Genomic DNA, 16520 nt, shown 5'->3' with positions numbered 1-16520 from the left:
ATATCCGGATAATATTTAATTATTTTCTATTAATAGATAAACGAACGTAAATAAACAGACATAAACGAACGTTCATGAACATAAATGAACGAACGGAACATGTGTTCATGTTCGTTCGTTTAATTAAATGAACACAAATTTTTTTTCATGTTAGTTCGTTTATTAAATAAACGAACTTCCCGCCAAACGGTTCACGAATAGTTCACCGAACATTCGGTTCGTTTACAGGCCTATTGATTATATAATTGTTAATTGTAAAATATAAAATCAATTAAAAATTTGTCATACACGGAATATTAATGACAACAAATTTATCATGATCAACCAATTTCAAATTCTAAAGATTATAAGGATGATTATATAATCAAAGTTCAGGTTATGTGGTTTTAGGGATAATCATGTTTTTTGGATAAACATAAGCAGATGATTTCAAATGACATCATATTAATTGAATAAAACATATGATATTTTATGTATGAATATATATATTTTTTTGTTAGTCCATAGATATATTATCATTTATCTAGGGTTGGTATATACTTGAGGAACCTTATATGTCACACGGACTATACATGGCTATATCAAGAGTTATAAGCAAACCTACATGTTACCTTATCAAGAGTTATAAGCAGATATGGACTAACGATTATGATTTTTGATAAACAATATATATAGACCAATACAATCACAAATGTATTGTACAAATAAGGCTTTACTTATTTGTAACATACTTGTGTAATCTTAGTTATGTAATTTATGTAGTTTTAATGTAAATTGTAATTGTATTAACAATATATGATCATTTTGTTGATCGTATTTCACTTAATGGTTAAAGTTTAAAATTTTTATCTATTACCCGTGTAATACACGGGCCTCAAACTAGTTATGCTATAAAAAGGTGCATCGCAACGAAAATCAAAGCTTATGCTTGTTAAGAAAAGAAAGGTTATGATTTTATTATTATTTTTTTTTGAAAGGCAAGCTTGAAATAAAAATCATACCCGGAAAGAAAAACTTAATCGGGACAAGACAAAAATTACATGCTAAGTAACAGGTTTTTGAGCCACGCCACTCAGTTCAAATAAAACTTACAATTACGAGATGATAACCACAAATACGAAAATGAAACAATCGAATCAAATAGAGTGTCGTTGTTATCATTGGGTTGACAAAAAATAATCTCATTCCGGGCTCTCCAAATAGTCCACCATGTCGTATAGATAATCACCTCAATAACTTCTTTTTTTCCTTTTCACCCATCTTGAAGAATCCAACAATTATAAAATACTCTTAGGCCCTTTATCAACCGGAAGAGACACCTCCAACCAACAACCGATAGTATTCCAAATCTTTGAAGCAAGGTTACACTCTCAAAAAATGTGATCCAAAACTTCCACCGAATTCAAACAAATTGGGCATGATATTGAAGGAATATCAAAACCATTACGACTTAAATTAAATCTCGTCGAGAGACGATCTATAAGCAGGCACCAAATCATGATGTTAACCTTCCTTGGCACGAATTTATTCCATCTCGTAGGGATGGTACCCTCTGACAGCTCTTGACGATCCAAATAGGATCTGACTCCTTTAACCGAGAAAATGTCATCAGAATCCAAGTCACAAATCCATCTATCATCCGAATCACTCAAAGAAACTGAATCTAGAAGAGACATCAACTCCTCGAACTAAGTGTCCTCCACCCCACCCCCTAGGGCGCATTCTCAAGTTCCACACCCAAACTGAATTAAACAATTTATCTTTTACTAAAACCATTTTTGCTCACATTCAAATTAAAAAGTCTATGAAATCGTGAGCATAACCTAGAATCTCCAATCCACACATCTTTCCAAAACAAAATCTCACTTCCAAAACAAAGTCTCACTTCCGTTTCCTACTTTTTTCTTTATAACTGAAGCATGAATTAAGTCTTCATCATTTAGTTTATTAATTGAATTTACCATACGAGACCAAATCCCATTCCCTTTGATTGCCCGTGACATGCCATCTTGATTTAGTTTTGACCCATAAATTGCCTTAAAGACCTTCACTCACATAGAATTAGGATTATTAACAAACATCCACTTTTATTTATATAATAATGCCAAATTAAAATTCTTCAAACCGCCTCTACCTAAACCACCTTTAGCTTTGTCAGCCAAAAACCAATTTAAAACATACATGTGAAAAAGAAGATTAAAAGTTAAAACACTACCGAAGTAAAAACCTTTCAAGTCTTATAATATATCAACCATTAGTAGTATGCTTACAAATTTGAACCGTAAACTATTTTTAATTATTATCTGGCAACATATCGAAACATTTTTTTTGCAAACTATAATATATCAGATAATAATAAAGAAGATTACATAACTGACACTTATGATTTTACAGATTCAAATTTTTAGCATATAATCTAATCTAACTTTACTAATAAAAGAAAATAATAAGGATGATGTGGCAATTTCACATTTATTTTTGTTATAATCTCTCTTCTCATTCATTCTACCTATCCATGAGTTATGGGCAAAACCAATTTGTTAAATGGTTTATAATTTCCTTTCTAATTTTTCATCTCATTCATCCTATCTATCAATGGGTCATGGATCAAAATAATTTTGGCAAAAGGGTTATAATTTCCTTTATAATTCTCTAATTCTTCGTTTTATTTATCCTACATATCTATGGGTCATGGGTCAAATTAATTTTGACAAATGGGTTATAATTTTCCTTCTAATTTTCTAATCTCTCATCTCATTCATTATTGTTATCTATGGGTAATGAGTCAAAACAATTTTAACAAATGCTGTATATTGTTGTAAACTTGTAATGGTTCATCTTATTCTAATTTTTAAATTTGAGATTATAGACTTATTATTTGTAGTATATATTTTATTTTCTTCTTACCTTTAATTTTGTTAATTTCTTTCAAAAAACGTACCTTATTTATTTTTATTATTTAACAAATCCCGTGTAATACATAAGTTCAAAAGCTAGGAAACTAATAATTTTAAATCAGTATACAACTCAAGCTAGAAGTAAAAAGGTTCAATTTTTTCATTTCTATTATAAACCAAAATCAAGTTCTTAGTTGAGAAAATTCATACACTTTGTGAAACAAATTTTGTATTTAGTTACTAAACATCCTTTATATAATCTTCATTTTTGACATTTCTACCAAAAGATAAAACAAAAAAGTTGTGAGGATATTATAAAATTTTAAGAAAATTGACAAACAATGTGCACAACAAACTTCATAGTATTAATTTGATTTTTTATTTTTAAACGAGACAAAACAAAAATTCTACTTACATGAAACATCCTTTCTTAAAAATGTCAAAGCCACCTGTCTTTGGAGTTTTTTTTAGGTATATTGGTTTTTAATGATTCCAGCTATTGTCTTTTGGTCCTAACTGGTCCCAACTAATAAATTGGCTACTGATGGTCCCAACTTTTAAAATATTTGTTTCGAATGGTCCGCGAATAACAGAATCCTAACGCTGTTAGTTTCAGGTCGTCGGAAAAAACGTTTTTGGCCGGAAAATTCAAATTTGTTGCCGGAAAACACCACTTGAACACCGCAACCATCGCCAATTGACTCACCGCTAACCAACTACCACCACTTGAGCACCATCAACCGATTCCCACGATGGTTCTAGGGTTTCCGGCGACCTCAATAATTGAGGTTTTTACTAAAAAAAGGTTCCTAAAGGTCCGATACGAAGTTAACAAGATGTTTGGGACGAAAATGTTGAGTTTTCAGGAGAAAAAAAATTGAGTTTTTCGGCCAAAACTGTTTTTTCGGCAACCTGAAACTAACAACGTTAGGATTCTATTAGTCGCGGACCGTTATGAACAAATACTTTAATAGTTGGGACCATTAGTAGCCAATTCATTAGTTAGGACCAGCAGAGACCAAAAGACAATAGTTGGGATCATTAAAAATCAATATACCTTTTTTTCATTTTTTTATCTTTTAAATATTGGTAATGGATTTTATCTTTCAAGACACTTGAAAAAACATCAATTTTATGTTGTTTATTTTTTTCATCGCTTTCTAACTTGAAAATAGCTTCGGTTTGAACCCGATATCATGTTTTTGGGTTGGAGCATTTTTGTTTTTATTTTAAAACTTTTAAAAATTAATCTTCCATATGAACATTAGTAGTTTTGTAATCAAGTCTCTAGTTACACATCGTTAATTAAAGTATCTCAAATCAATTAATGAAAAATAAAAATACAAAATAGTCAATTTAATGTGATTAAATAATTAAAAGAGATGGGACACTTAGAAGAAAAGACATAAAAAATTGTAAATTTTGTTCCACCAATCCTTCAAGAAGAAGAATAATTTCCCATGTTTAAGCCCACTTGAGTCTAAGTAATGATTAATATTTTCTTAATTAATAGTATACTAGGTCAGAGTCCGTGTTTTACACGAATGAAAAATATAATAAAAATAAAAAATTGTTATATGTAATACATTAATTATAAATGATCAACAATATATCATTTAAAAGTTAAGAAATTCAACATAATAACTTCTTAAGTAGAGTTTGTAAGCATCTTTAGTTTGAAACATGAGGTCTTGGGTTCAAGACTTGTATCACACAATAATTTATTTTTTAAAATTTTACAAAATGTTATCTTCATATGAAGATGGTTGTATTTGAATAGAAACCGGGTCATGGGGTTATAACATAACTAAACGGGTTCATGCTCCATATTGTTTTTGGAAGAAGAGATGAGAAAATATGAAACTGCTCACGTGACATCCATGTGGAAGCCCTAGAATGATGCCATGTGAAAAAATCATGTTGCTTTAATATATAGTTAGATTAGATTAGCTAATGTCCGGAGTCCTGAACCATACTATAATTTATACATTGCGAGACAATTTTTTATAAGAAAAACACCAAGTTTAAACTTTAAATCTTATTAGTAGTAACAATTCCTTAGAGATGAAGTCTTATAGCGTACGTGTCTGTCTAGTCCATTTAAGGAAAAATTATAAACAAAGCAATAGTCATATGATAGTTATGAAGGGTCAAGTTATCCTATAAAGAGAAACAAAAATAAGAAGGATATGTGGCCGTTAAAAAAAGCTCTTCGAAAAAAATTTAAATAAATAATAAAAAATCATAACTCAAAATTTAATAAAAAAACAAAAAAAAGTAAAAACACAAAATGTGTTTTGTGCTTATTTTCGTCATTGATTGTGTTTTTTTTCCTTGTGTCTTTTTTTCTTGATATTGTGTTTTATTACTCAACATTGTGTTATATTTTGTTCGGCATTGTGTTATATTTTGCGATTCATTGTGTCTTTTTTAGTTATAATTGTGTCTTTTGTTCATTTTCGTCAATGTGTCTATTGTCTTTGCATTGTGTCTTTTTGGTTTTTTTTTTGGAACGAGAATGACGAAAGAAACATTTTTGGTTTTTAAACTTTTTCGTTTTTTATTTATATTTTGAGTTATGATTTTTTTTTATTAATTTTTTGGAATTTTTTTTGAGAAATTTTTTGTGTGGCCACAAATCCTTCTCATACTTCTTATTTTTGTTTTCCTTTGTATTTTACCTTTTCCCTAGTTATGAAACATGCGTATGTATATGCATAGCCAAATATAACGTTATTTTCGGTCAACAACTTTCGATCTTTTTTAGCTTTTGAGATTTATAATAAAGTCATGTTAAAACAAACGTTTTTTAAAGGTTTATTCTGGATCACGACTTTTTCTAGAATTCCGTTTACAGAAAATTTCAAGGCATCACCCTTGAACCATGCATATATGTGTTTTACATTTGTTGTAGTTGCGTAATTGCTCTAAAATATGTATCCATACATGTATATATGAATGTATTCATATAATGAACAAGCAAGGTAGTGATAACATCAAAACAGAAGGCAAGCGGGCAACAAGCTACGCCACTACCCCATTTTTAAATTGTAAAACCCAATCTTTTAAAAACTGTATTCGTTGATCTTAAAGTCATAATATTACTACTATGCATGACCCGCTGAACTCAGCTAAGTAACTCCACAGCTTCAGGCACGAGTAAACCGAAAGTGTCAAAAGCAAAAGGAAAAGATACATGTTAGTTGTCAAAACATGTTTTCTCATGTTTAATCACTTTGTATGAAACAACTTTTAAAGCAACTTGACCGACTGTGAAGCCACGACTCTCTAAGCCCACCAGAGGGAAAACCTTTTTTAAATCCACACACGCATGTTTCCTCCTATTCATCCAAACACCAAAATGTCAGCCGGTCGAAGAGATGATCTTCCCTCCGACGGGTCAGTCAGAAAATTCACATGTACTTCTTTCTTAACAGAAATTCCGGCCCGATTGAATTTGTCAAAGCGCACATCTCTAACCAGATCGTGTCTGTACTTGAACCCATTGTTAGTATTATTTTATTATTGAAGACTAATTAGTATTACTATAATAATATACAATCCGGCTGGCTTCCTAAGAAATGAGTTGTGATCAAATGGGAATTCCATGGAGGGAAAACGAAAAAAGGTGGCGGGAAACGGGTCCATGAGGAAATATAAACGGGGTCCATTGATTGGGATTTAGTGGTGCCTATTTTGCATCATTATGACCCTTCTTTGATCATTACACCTTGTATTTGCATTCCAATATATTTTCATACAACTTTTTGTAATATTAAGGTGAAATTGGTTGGCCAACCACACCACCACCTCAATATAAAATCCTGAAATATTGAGATTTTTAAATAGAAGCAGGGAAGCAAAGCAAGCCGACCACGGCCCACGGGAATACTAATAATACTAATTGTCATAATATTAAAAAATAAGTTATACATACGCCGAAGAATCTTGAAATGCAACATAGCATCGATATATATAGACATGCTATGTTTTGAAGTTTTACATGGTTTTTGACTTATCTTTGAAGCATACCTTGAGGTGTGTGTGATTTTGGCTAAGCTTTAATTTTATTTGGAACCCTGAAATTAGACTGGTATAAAACTAGTTATATATATGAATGACGCTAATTAAACACTTAGAAAATCAAACTGAAAGATTTGGAAAGACAATTGACTATTCTTGGTCAAAGTGTTGGAACACACTTGATTAAAATGGTTGAACATGCCCCTTCACTTTTGAATTTTGATGGAGAATATATTCTCTAAACATTCTTAAAAATACATAATCTTTGTCTTAATTGCGAGCTAACGGTTTCACACGCGGTGGCCATGAGTTGAATATTCGCATAGCCATAGGACATGTTTTACGGGCTAAAGGTATTCGACTGAATTTATGTTCTTAGATTTCTTTTTTCTAATATATAATGCATAACAAAATAGGTACGTATCCATGTTAGACACATATTCATACTGTGTAAATGAGTCAAGCTCGCTACTAATCACACAATGCATTCTAACTTCTAAAATTAAACAAAAATACTATACTCATATTAATGAGTAAAAAAACGTTATAATTTTTTAATAGATAATCATGTGTATAAAATAATTTTTGAGTTTTTAAAAACAATAAAATTAGATTCTATTGAAAAAGTCAATACAAGAAAGAAAAAAATTGTATCATTTACGGTCATTAGTAACTTTTAAGAACAGTTGCTGTTGGCGTGGAAAAGGCTTCAAAAGCTTGTGTGGCATGTCTTTAAAGCCCAGCTAACACATGATGGGGGCCGAATGCCAAAGGGATGGGACTTTAGGGGGATTTAAATCACAACATGATGTTAAATGGTGGAACTTTCACGTGACATGACAATTTAATTTGGACTTTAAAGACCTTCTACAACAACCAGCCTAACTAATTAACACCAATCGGTGTTTGGGATTCCTTATTTTGGTCTCCTTATGACTTTTTAACTTTTTGAAAAGTGAAACGATGTTTGGGTGTCCTTATAATGTGATGGAAAAGTTGAATAAGTTACAACTTTATAAATTACTTTTTCATAAGTCATAAATAGACCAAAATAAGAAATCTCAAACACCCACTAACAATTAAATTGATTTGAGCAAAGACCCAAATCTTTTCTACACCCTTAAGCAAATTGGGATCTTTTAATTGATCCCTTCTCTTTATACCCAATGTATAGACACTCACGTAATGCTCATGTTAGATAACAATTTGGTTTGGATATTTTGTAAAAAGTAAAATATATACTTAATCTAAGCTTCTTTTAGTTAAAGAAAGGAAAAGCGAAGAAGATGAGTTACTTTTTTTTCTTTTTTTCATACATGCCTACTTTAATATCAACACAGTACATAAGGTTTCAAATTTTGTTTGATCATGGTATATAGCAAGAATTAGCGAACCCTCATATAATAATGGCAAGACCTTTGACCACACTTCTTTGGCAACACATGCAAATCAACCAACCCTCACTCTCATAGCCAGCACCATCAACCCTAAACCCCTCGATGCAAAACTTATGTTATGATGGAGGCATGAATGCAAGGCATGAATGCATGATGAAGATGGGCGATGCAAGGATCCAAGGCATGAATGCATGATGAAGCTGGGCGATGCAAGATATAAAATATATGCTATACATTTTTTTTGGTAAGGTGACATGCTAGCAAAGAAAAGCCACAAAAACATTATTTTCGAACATTAAGTTTGTATGCCATGATAAGAGAAGTTATTTTCATAATATCAGAAATCTCAAACTTCATTTATCATTTTGGTATTTAAATGGCTGTGTACTATATTGGGGACAATCATGAAAGTGCTATTTGATGGACTTGATAATCCGCAGTTCCGCATAAATGTCATTACAACTTTAACTGTTAAGTATTACATCATTATTGGGATACACTATTTTGATGTTGTTTTAGTGTCTGACTGGTGCTAAAGCACCATAATTATACAAAAGATGAGATGATAAGATACACAAATCAGCACGAAAATCTTAATGCACAGTGAACACCCCCAAATAAAATATTTCCATGGGTTTTTTAGATGCTACACCAACCCAAGGTTGCATGTAATTAACTAATTATATTGTTGCTGTGATCATAATTAGTTCATGAATTATTAAAAAAAAAGTAGGCAATAAAGTGATAGTGGGCCAACCAACACAAATATGTTTTTCCCCGTTACCTGACCCATCCAACCCACGCATCATGCCTCTTCCAGAACCTTTTCCATAATACAATTTTACAAAGGGCCATGCTAAAGATCTCATGTTTGAAATCACACTTTATACCTGTTTGATGCACAATTTGTTGACATGAACCTATGCATGTCAAACTTCACATGTTTTAAGCAATGAAACAAAATACAAGCTTTATGTAAATAAGGATCTAAATTACTTATACGAGCTTAAATTAAACAAAATACATGTCTAGTGACACCTCATGTTCAACAAGCATTGTACTACTTTCATTTGTTGATGACTTCATATCAGAATATGCAATATTTTCTAGCTTCGAGTGACAACCAAAATCCAATCCATATTTCAACTAGAATCCATCTAGACATGATCAAACTTACCTACAAGAACTACAAATTCTTACCTCAGCAAAGCCCAAAACCAAATGATGATTTGAGGGGCTCGGGTGAGCAAACAATCACTCTTCATCAGCAACTGTGTTTCCATCTTCATTTTCTTCACTATTTTCATGCGCTTCTCCATTCTCCGTCACAGGCTCCTCTGTTTTGCTCTTTTTGGCTTCTCTTGCTTTAGAAGAATCAGACTTTCTTTTAGCATTCTTTTGCTTGAACTCTGAAATCATGAACAAAAGCTGTTAGCAAAACAGTCACTGCCATCAAGGTTACACAGCAACCATAAAGCTTCACACAGATCAATAATATCATATTAGCTACACCATAGAGTCATCTCATAGTAATGGTTGACCTTCAAGAGAGGTTCTTAGTGGAGCAACAAACTCTTGAAACTCGATCTCTTCTAGCGCCTTGAATACATCCTCAGCGTTAATTGTTTGCCTCTTTGATTCCTTGCATATGTCATTTGCTCTATAAATAATTACAATAAAAACTGGATTTAGATTTAGAGATTACACATTCACACCAAGTCACCAACAACAAAATATGCATAAAAAGTCAGTCATTTTCCCTGTGAAAATTATTAATATGTCCTGTGCCTTATAATAACATCAAACTACACATCAGTATGTCATTTGCCCTAGCCTAAAATATCACACCAGCATCAAACTACAGATAAGAGTTGAATCATTTATAAAAATCAAATAAAAGGCGAATAGAATGATAACTGACGTGGCAGAGAGGTAATGGATGAATATTCTGGCACTCTCGGAGAAGGCTGAGAGAGAATCCTTTTGGATTTGAATATCGGCACCGTCTTTTGACAACTGAGACAGTTTATCCTTCACTAGCCTCCTCACTATTGCCTTCGGCAGCTCCTCCGCCTCCGCCACCACTTTCTCCACTGCCGTCGTTGTCGTTGTAGGCGCCTCCATACTTTCTCTTCTTCCTCTAACTAATTGATTTCTCAATCTAGGGCTTATTTCCCGCCATTCTTCCCAAAGGGGGGGTTTTTTATATGTCAAAATGGGTAGTGGTTTGTTTTGTTACCGTAAACCCGCAAAATAAATTAGTTTGTATGACTTACGACAACCTAATCATGTTTAAAATGGCATGTGGAGTAAAACCCACACATGATATAGCTGTGAGTTAATGTGAATTCGGTCGCTATCAGGTTGAAACACCATTAGTAAAAAAAAAGATAAAAATCTGTCAACGCCAAAATACAACAAATCAACATATGTAAAACAAAAAAAGGTTCGCTATGGCGACGAATCGACGTGACATCAGTTAGCATCGATGTTGCTGGCACTAAATCGTTAACATAAATTAGCAAGAAATAAAAAACATATTTAAAAAATCACATAATTTTTTAAAATAAAACAATTTATATAAAAAAACTAAGTAGCGTGGCAACACCGCAGGCGGGCACGCGGACCGGTCAAGCTTGGTTCTTCATTTGTGACATCGGCATCTTAAATTAATCAGATATGTAATATAAATATTTTGGTCTTTTCTGATTTTGGATCTATATCGTTTCGAGTATTCTTGATTTTGGATTTATATCGTTTCGAGTACTGTCTATTTAAATCTTACAAAACAAATCAACATATACATTATATATACATCAAAACCATAATCACATATACAAACGTCGTGCAGCTCAGTTGGTTAAGGGGTGTAAGACTTGAAACAATAAAGTCATATTCAAAATAGACATATAACGAGAACCTAAATCAGATAAGAGAGGAGAGATGGAATTTGGTGACGGTCTAGACACATGAAAGGAGAAACCACTCATACATTCGTTAATCAACCGCCACTCTTTCGAGGCCATAATACACAAGTAGCGTGTGTTATGCATCGACTTTATTATTCCAGTTTTGATTAGCCTTGGGGTATTTCGCTGCTGTTTGGATTTTGTTGGTCCAGAAAATAAGCCCAAATATATTGTGGCCCAAAACAATTAATATTATCTTCAAGTAGCTGCTTCTTATATATATATTTCCAACAATTAATAATCAGATTTTAAACCCAAAACCCTCAGTCTTCCTTCTGGATCTATCTGTAAGTATGTCTTTCCCAACAACAAATTTATGTTCATTTGCGTAACTGTTTTAACTTGCTCTATTCATGAATATTTTGACCATCGCCACGGCTTCATCGCTTAATTTACCGTCTAATCGATTGACTTTGTATTGTGCTTCCATTTGTTCAATCCGTTAGCTCTGTTACCAATTTGCTGATCATACGCCTGTAGTAGTAGCTATTGAGCTGCTAGTTATTGTTAGGTTAAGCATTTGAGACAATCATCTGCATATAGTTACTGATTAATATCATACATACTCTAGTTAGGTCATGACGTCATTTAGCATGAAATTGAAATTGGAGGATATGCTTGAATGATAATTCTTAATTAGGTTTATCATTTTTGTTTTACTCGTACGTTTGAAGTTAAGAGCTAATTATTTTAGGAATATTATGTGTATTTTAAATATTATGTTCAAATTACTTTTTCTACTACTACTACTACTAGTATTATGTGTGTTTTACCATTTTTATATTTGTTAAAAGACTTGGTAACGATGAATTAAGACATTATTATACTGTTCTAGTTTGTAAAAGCTTTGTTATATAAGTATATAACCTCTGATGGACAATGATAATCATTTTGAATTTTAAGGTGAAAGCAGGTAAAGATAACAATGGCAACAAGACAAGCATTCCGATATGTGCCGCGCAGGTTCTCAAGCAGTGGCAAAGTACTTAGCGAGGAGGAGAAGGCTGCAGAGAATGTCTACATCAAGGTAAATCATAAGAAAATTATATCATATAACTTTGAACTAAGAAGTTAGAAGCTAACTGCTAAAGGCATTCCAAGATTCCCCGTGTGCAATATAGATTACTAAGTTTTACATGTTGCAAACTTGCATTTTTATTTTTTCGTAAAGAGTAGCTTTCAGTTAATATATGTAGTATTAAGCACGTGCTGCTCACTATCATTTTTGTTTGTGTATATAAAGAGTAGCTTGTATTCTTGTACGTATATGATAACGATTTCTTTAAGCTTCTATATAGTATTGCCTTTTTTTCTAGGCATACAATGTGGACAAATTAAAAATTCCCTTGTAAATTTTAGCCATTCACTGCTTGGTTTAAAAAAGCATGAGGCGTTTTGAGCCGTTTTGGTCCCAAAAGCCATGGTGCTTGCACAATCAAAGAAGTTTTATTTACAACTAGAAACTGCATCTCTCTCATTTCTTTTACATGTAAACATATTTATCAGGTAAACCTTTCATAATTTTTTCATCCCTAGGTTGCTTTTACATATAAACCTTCTATACAGCCTAACTTTGACCAGTTTTGACCTAGAACTATACATGGCACAAGGCGCGCCTCTTTGCCCTTGATGCAACCAAGATTTACTGTAATGTAGTTAAATACATTTTGAACTTGAAACATGCATGAATAAAGCTAATAGTATAGTAAATTGATTGAAAGTATCATTTCGTAGGACGTTGTATATTACCGTCTCTACACTTGCCGTATGCATGCTTTCTCATATTATGTCGGAGTTTTATCATCATTTTTCTATGCTTATGGCAACTGACTGTGTGCTTATTATCTTTGCTTGCACTGCACCAAATATAATATCATTATTGTTTTATTGATTTTTGACCTTTCTTTTTTCTTGAATCTGTAGAAAGTTGAGCAAGAGAAGTTGGCAAAGCTTGCACGCCAGGTTGCTATCCTTCAATGCATCTACTCTTAAAATTTTAGAGGCGACTGTTTTGAAAATTGAGTGATATTTTCATAAAAGACAATGCTAAAATGGGTCAGATGGGTTAAACATGTTAACTCAAAGTGTATTTAAAATGCATATAACGTTTTAACCCACTTTATTTAAAACAATTAGATTGTCAACTCAATGATGTTGATTTTGTAGCCATAGTTAACACATTAATGAATGTACAGGGCCAAAAAGTTGAAGGTTCATCAGCAAGCTCAGGTGGCTCTGGTTCAGGTGCTGGTTCTGCAAGCAAGTCAACTGCGTCAACTCCCTCTACAGGTGGAGCATCAACAGACAAGTACAAGAACTATGCGATTGTAGCTGGCGTGTTGGCTGGTCTCGGTGTTGGTGGATGGATCTACAAGTCAAGGGACAAGAAAACCGAGGACCTCCATGAACGAAGACTTGTGTGAAAATGAGAGATATTGGTATGTGAATTGTTTCTAAGTATCTCTTGATCTTCTCTGTTGGTTTAATATAAAAGATAAGAATCAACCTGGTTTGTATGTTGCTATATTGGTTACCTTGCTTCTGTCCTAGACCTGGATTTCTTAAGTAGTACAAGAGCTAACTGAAACGTGGTTTCGTTGTTTATATGCTTGTGTTGCATTACTTTTGTGTAGATGTGGTAAAAAACGGATGGGTTTAAGCATCTTAACTATTTCAGTTGACATATTAGAACAAAGTACCTATAAAGTATAAGCAAATAAATCTTATAGGATAACTAAACTCGTTTTGCCTGCCTTAAGTTTTAACTCTTTTGTATGTTCACTAACCCATAGTAGCTAAAACACGTAGGCAAATGTGAGACGTTTTTTGATAATTATAAACACGTATACTCCTAAGGCTTGAATATCTAAAAATTGTTATAACACACAAAGATTGAAGCCTCCAAAAAACTTGAGATGGCCCTTGGGGTCACCTGGTAGGGCTGTAAACGAACCGAACGAACATGAAGAAGGCCTTGTTCATGTTCGTTCGTTAAGAAAATGATGTGTTCACGAACGGTTCATGAACACTTACCGAACGAGGTTTTATGTTCGTGTTCGTTCATTAAGGAAATTAATGTGTTCACGAACTGTTCACGAACACAAATGAACACAAATAAAATCGGCAGAGCCTAGAGATCGAGACCGATGTATTCATCAATGTGAATAATGAAAGCCTGTAAACGAATCGAATGAACACAAACAAGGGCATGTTCATGCTCGTTCACTTAACTTTAAAAGAACACGGACACTTAATCGAACAAATATTTATGTTCATGTTCGTTTATTTAAAAATGGGCGTTTGTGATCGTTTGTTTAAAATCTAAACGAACATCACTAAACAAAGATAAATGAACATGTATGAACAAATGTAAATGAACACAAATATAAACGAACTTAAATGAACACAAATTAACAAATATAAAACTTTTAAGCAGATGACCTATTCAGATAATATTTAATTATTTTCTATTAATACATAAACGAACATAAACAAACGTTCATGAACATAAATGAATGAATGGAACATGTGTTCATGTTCGTTCGTTTAATTAAACGAACACAAATTTTTTGTTCATGTTCGTTCGTTTGTTAAATAAACGAACATAAACGAACTTCCCGCCGAACGGTTCACGAATAATTCACAAACGTTCGGTTCGTTTACAGGCCTACCCATTAATCCCTAGCTACTGAAGCAATAAACTGAGTAAACAATAAAAGGGAAACAAGGCAATTAACTTATCCTACTTCACGGGAAGTGTGGGTGAGGGCTGGAGAGTCCGCAAGACGGGGCGTGGTTGTGGTGGACGTGGAGATGGGGCACGTCCACCACAACCACGCCCCGTCTTGCGGACTCTCCAGCCCTCACCCACACTTCCCGTGAAGTAGTATAAGTTAATTGCCTTGTTTCCCTTTTATTGTTTACTCAGTTTATTGCTTCAGTAGCTAAGAATTAATGGGTGGTTATTTTATCATGTTGATGTATTTTAGATTTCCTATTTGTAAGCCTTGACCTTTGAGAGTTTTGAGTTTTTAATGATCTAGCAAAAATATGATCCAAAACTTGTTTTCTCTATTATCTTAAAGCTTAGCCCTTTTAAATCTGCTTATAAGTTACAACATTGACCATGACGGAAGCTGTCTTTTGATCGCTAATCTTGGGCGACAAGTCTGATCTCTGGTTTTGATTTCTAAACATTGTTACACGATATGAAACATATACGATAACCCACATCCAAAGAGCTTGGGCAACAATGAAGGCATGGATCAACATGGCATGGCTATGGTAAGTGACATGGTTTTGTCGTGTAAATTGAGAATTGCGTGTAAATCGGTGTGTGTGTGAACCAAAGGGCTTTTAGACTAGTGGTATCAATGTTTGTGTATAATGGTGACCCTCTTGTAAGGTTAAGGATTCGAGTCCTATAATAGACGAAGACGTAGGATTAATTAGATATATATAATATTAACAGGTGTGTGCATTAGCTATTCTAAAATATGTGTATTATTTTATTTTCGGCTTTTCTTTCTGTTTTTTCTTTTTACCTACATGGGCGTAAGAGGTATATGGAGATTGATGGTGAATGAAATGGACCAATGAGGGATAGACACCCTAAAGTTAATGAGTTTATGGAGATTTATGCAGATTTAAAAGGGGGTGCATGGAGATTAATGGAGAATTTATTTTTCATCTTTTAATGAAAAACTAAATTTAGATGTTTAAAAACACAAAAATAGTAAATCAAAAAATATATGAAGAGACATAAATTTCATTACTTACTAAAATACTAAACAAAAAAAACTAATAATACTTTTTAATTAAAAATACATCTGGTCTAAATTTGTTAATATTTGAACTTGTGGACTAAAGTTGTAATTTGTTAAAACCTCAAGAACCATCAATTTAATTAACTTTAAAAAAAAATCAATTTTGTTCAAAAATAACATGTAAAGGGGTTTTAATGTGTTTAAAAAATATACTAAGATTTATTGATATTAATGGTAAAAGCGTAAGTAAAAAACACATGTTAACCAAACACATAAAGAACGAATTTTGAATCTAGCTAACACAAATACGCTAAACCAAACACATGAAATGAAATTTATATTATAATTTCATTGAATTTTACGACTGAAATGCATCCTGACCCTTCATGTTAAGTCTTGGTTTCTCTAAGATGGAGTGTAGTGGGTGACAAATTGTAAGGACTTGGGCTACAAGGGGGGCTACAATAC

General features: G+C 32.8%; 2 protein-coding genes across 2 annotated transcripts; one reads left to right on the top strand and one right to left on the bottom strand.

Annotated features, from left to right (window-relative positions):
* Window positions 1-9351: 9351 nt before the first annotated feature.
* Window positions 9352-10441, bottom strand: LOC143617874 (DNA polymerase II subunit B4-like). Its single transcript, XM_077090282.1, has 3 exons — window positions 10239-10441; window positions 9859-9977; window positions 9352-9726 (listed from the first exon to the last, which is right to left on the bottom strand). The coding sequence occupies exons 1-3, from the start codon at window positions 10439-10441 to the stop codon at window positions 9572-9574; spliced, it is 477 nt and encodes a 158-aa protein (XP_076946397.1). The 3' UTR covers window positions 9352-9571.
* Window positions 10442-12195: 1754 nt separating this feature from the next.
* LOC143617873 (uncharacterized protein At2g27730, mitochondrial-like) lies at window positions 12196-13784 on the top strand. Its single transcript, XM_077090281.1, has 3 exons — window positions 12196-12313; window positions 13210-13248; window positions 13482-13784. Exons 1-3 carry the CDS (start codon window positions 12212-12214, stop codon window positions 13707-13709), a joined length of 369 nt encoding a protein of 122 aa, XP_076946396.1. The 5' UTR covers window positions 12196-12211; the 3' UTR covers window positions 13710-13784.
* Window positions 13785-16520: the final 2736 nt, after the last annotated feature.

This window comes from Bidens hawaiensis, unplaced genomic scaffold (genome assembly GCF_021521415.1).
Source record: "Bidens hawaiensis isolate Kalapana, Puna unplaced genomic scaffold, B.hawaiensis_p1.1 tig00059730_1, whole genome shotgun sequence".
NCBI classification, from domain to species: domain Eukaryota; kingdom Viridiplantae; phylum Streptophyta; class Magnoliopsida; order Asterales; family Asteraceae; genus Bidens; species Bidens hawaiensis.
The sequence above is the reverse complement of the archived record's forward strand: the minus strand, read 5'-3'. Positions and strand labels throughout refer to the sequence as shown.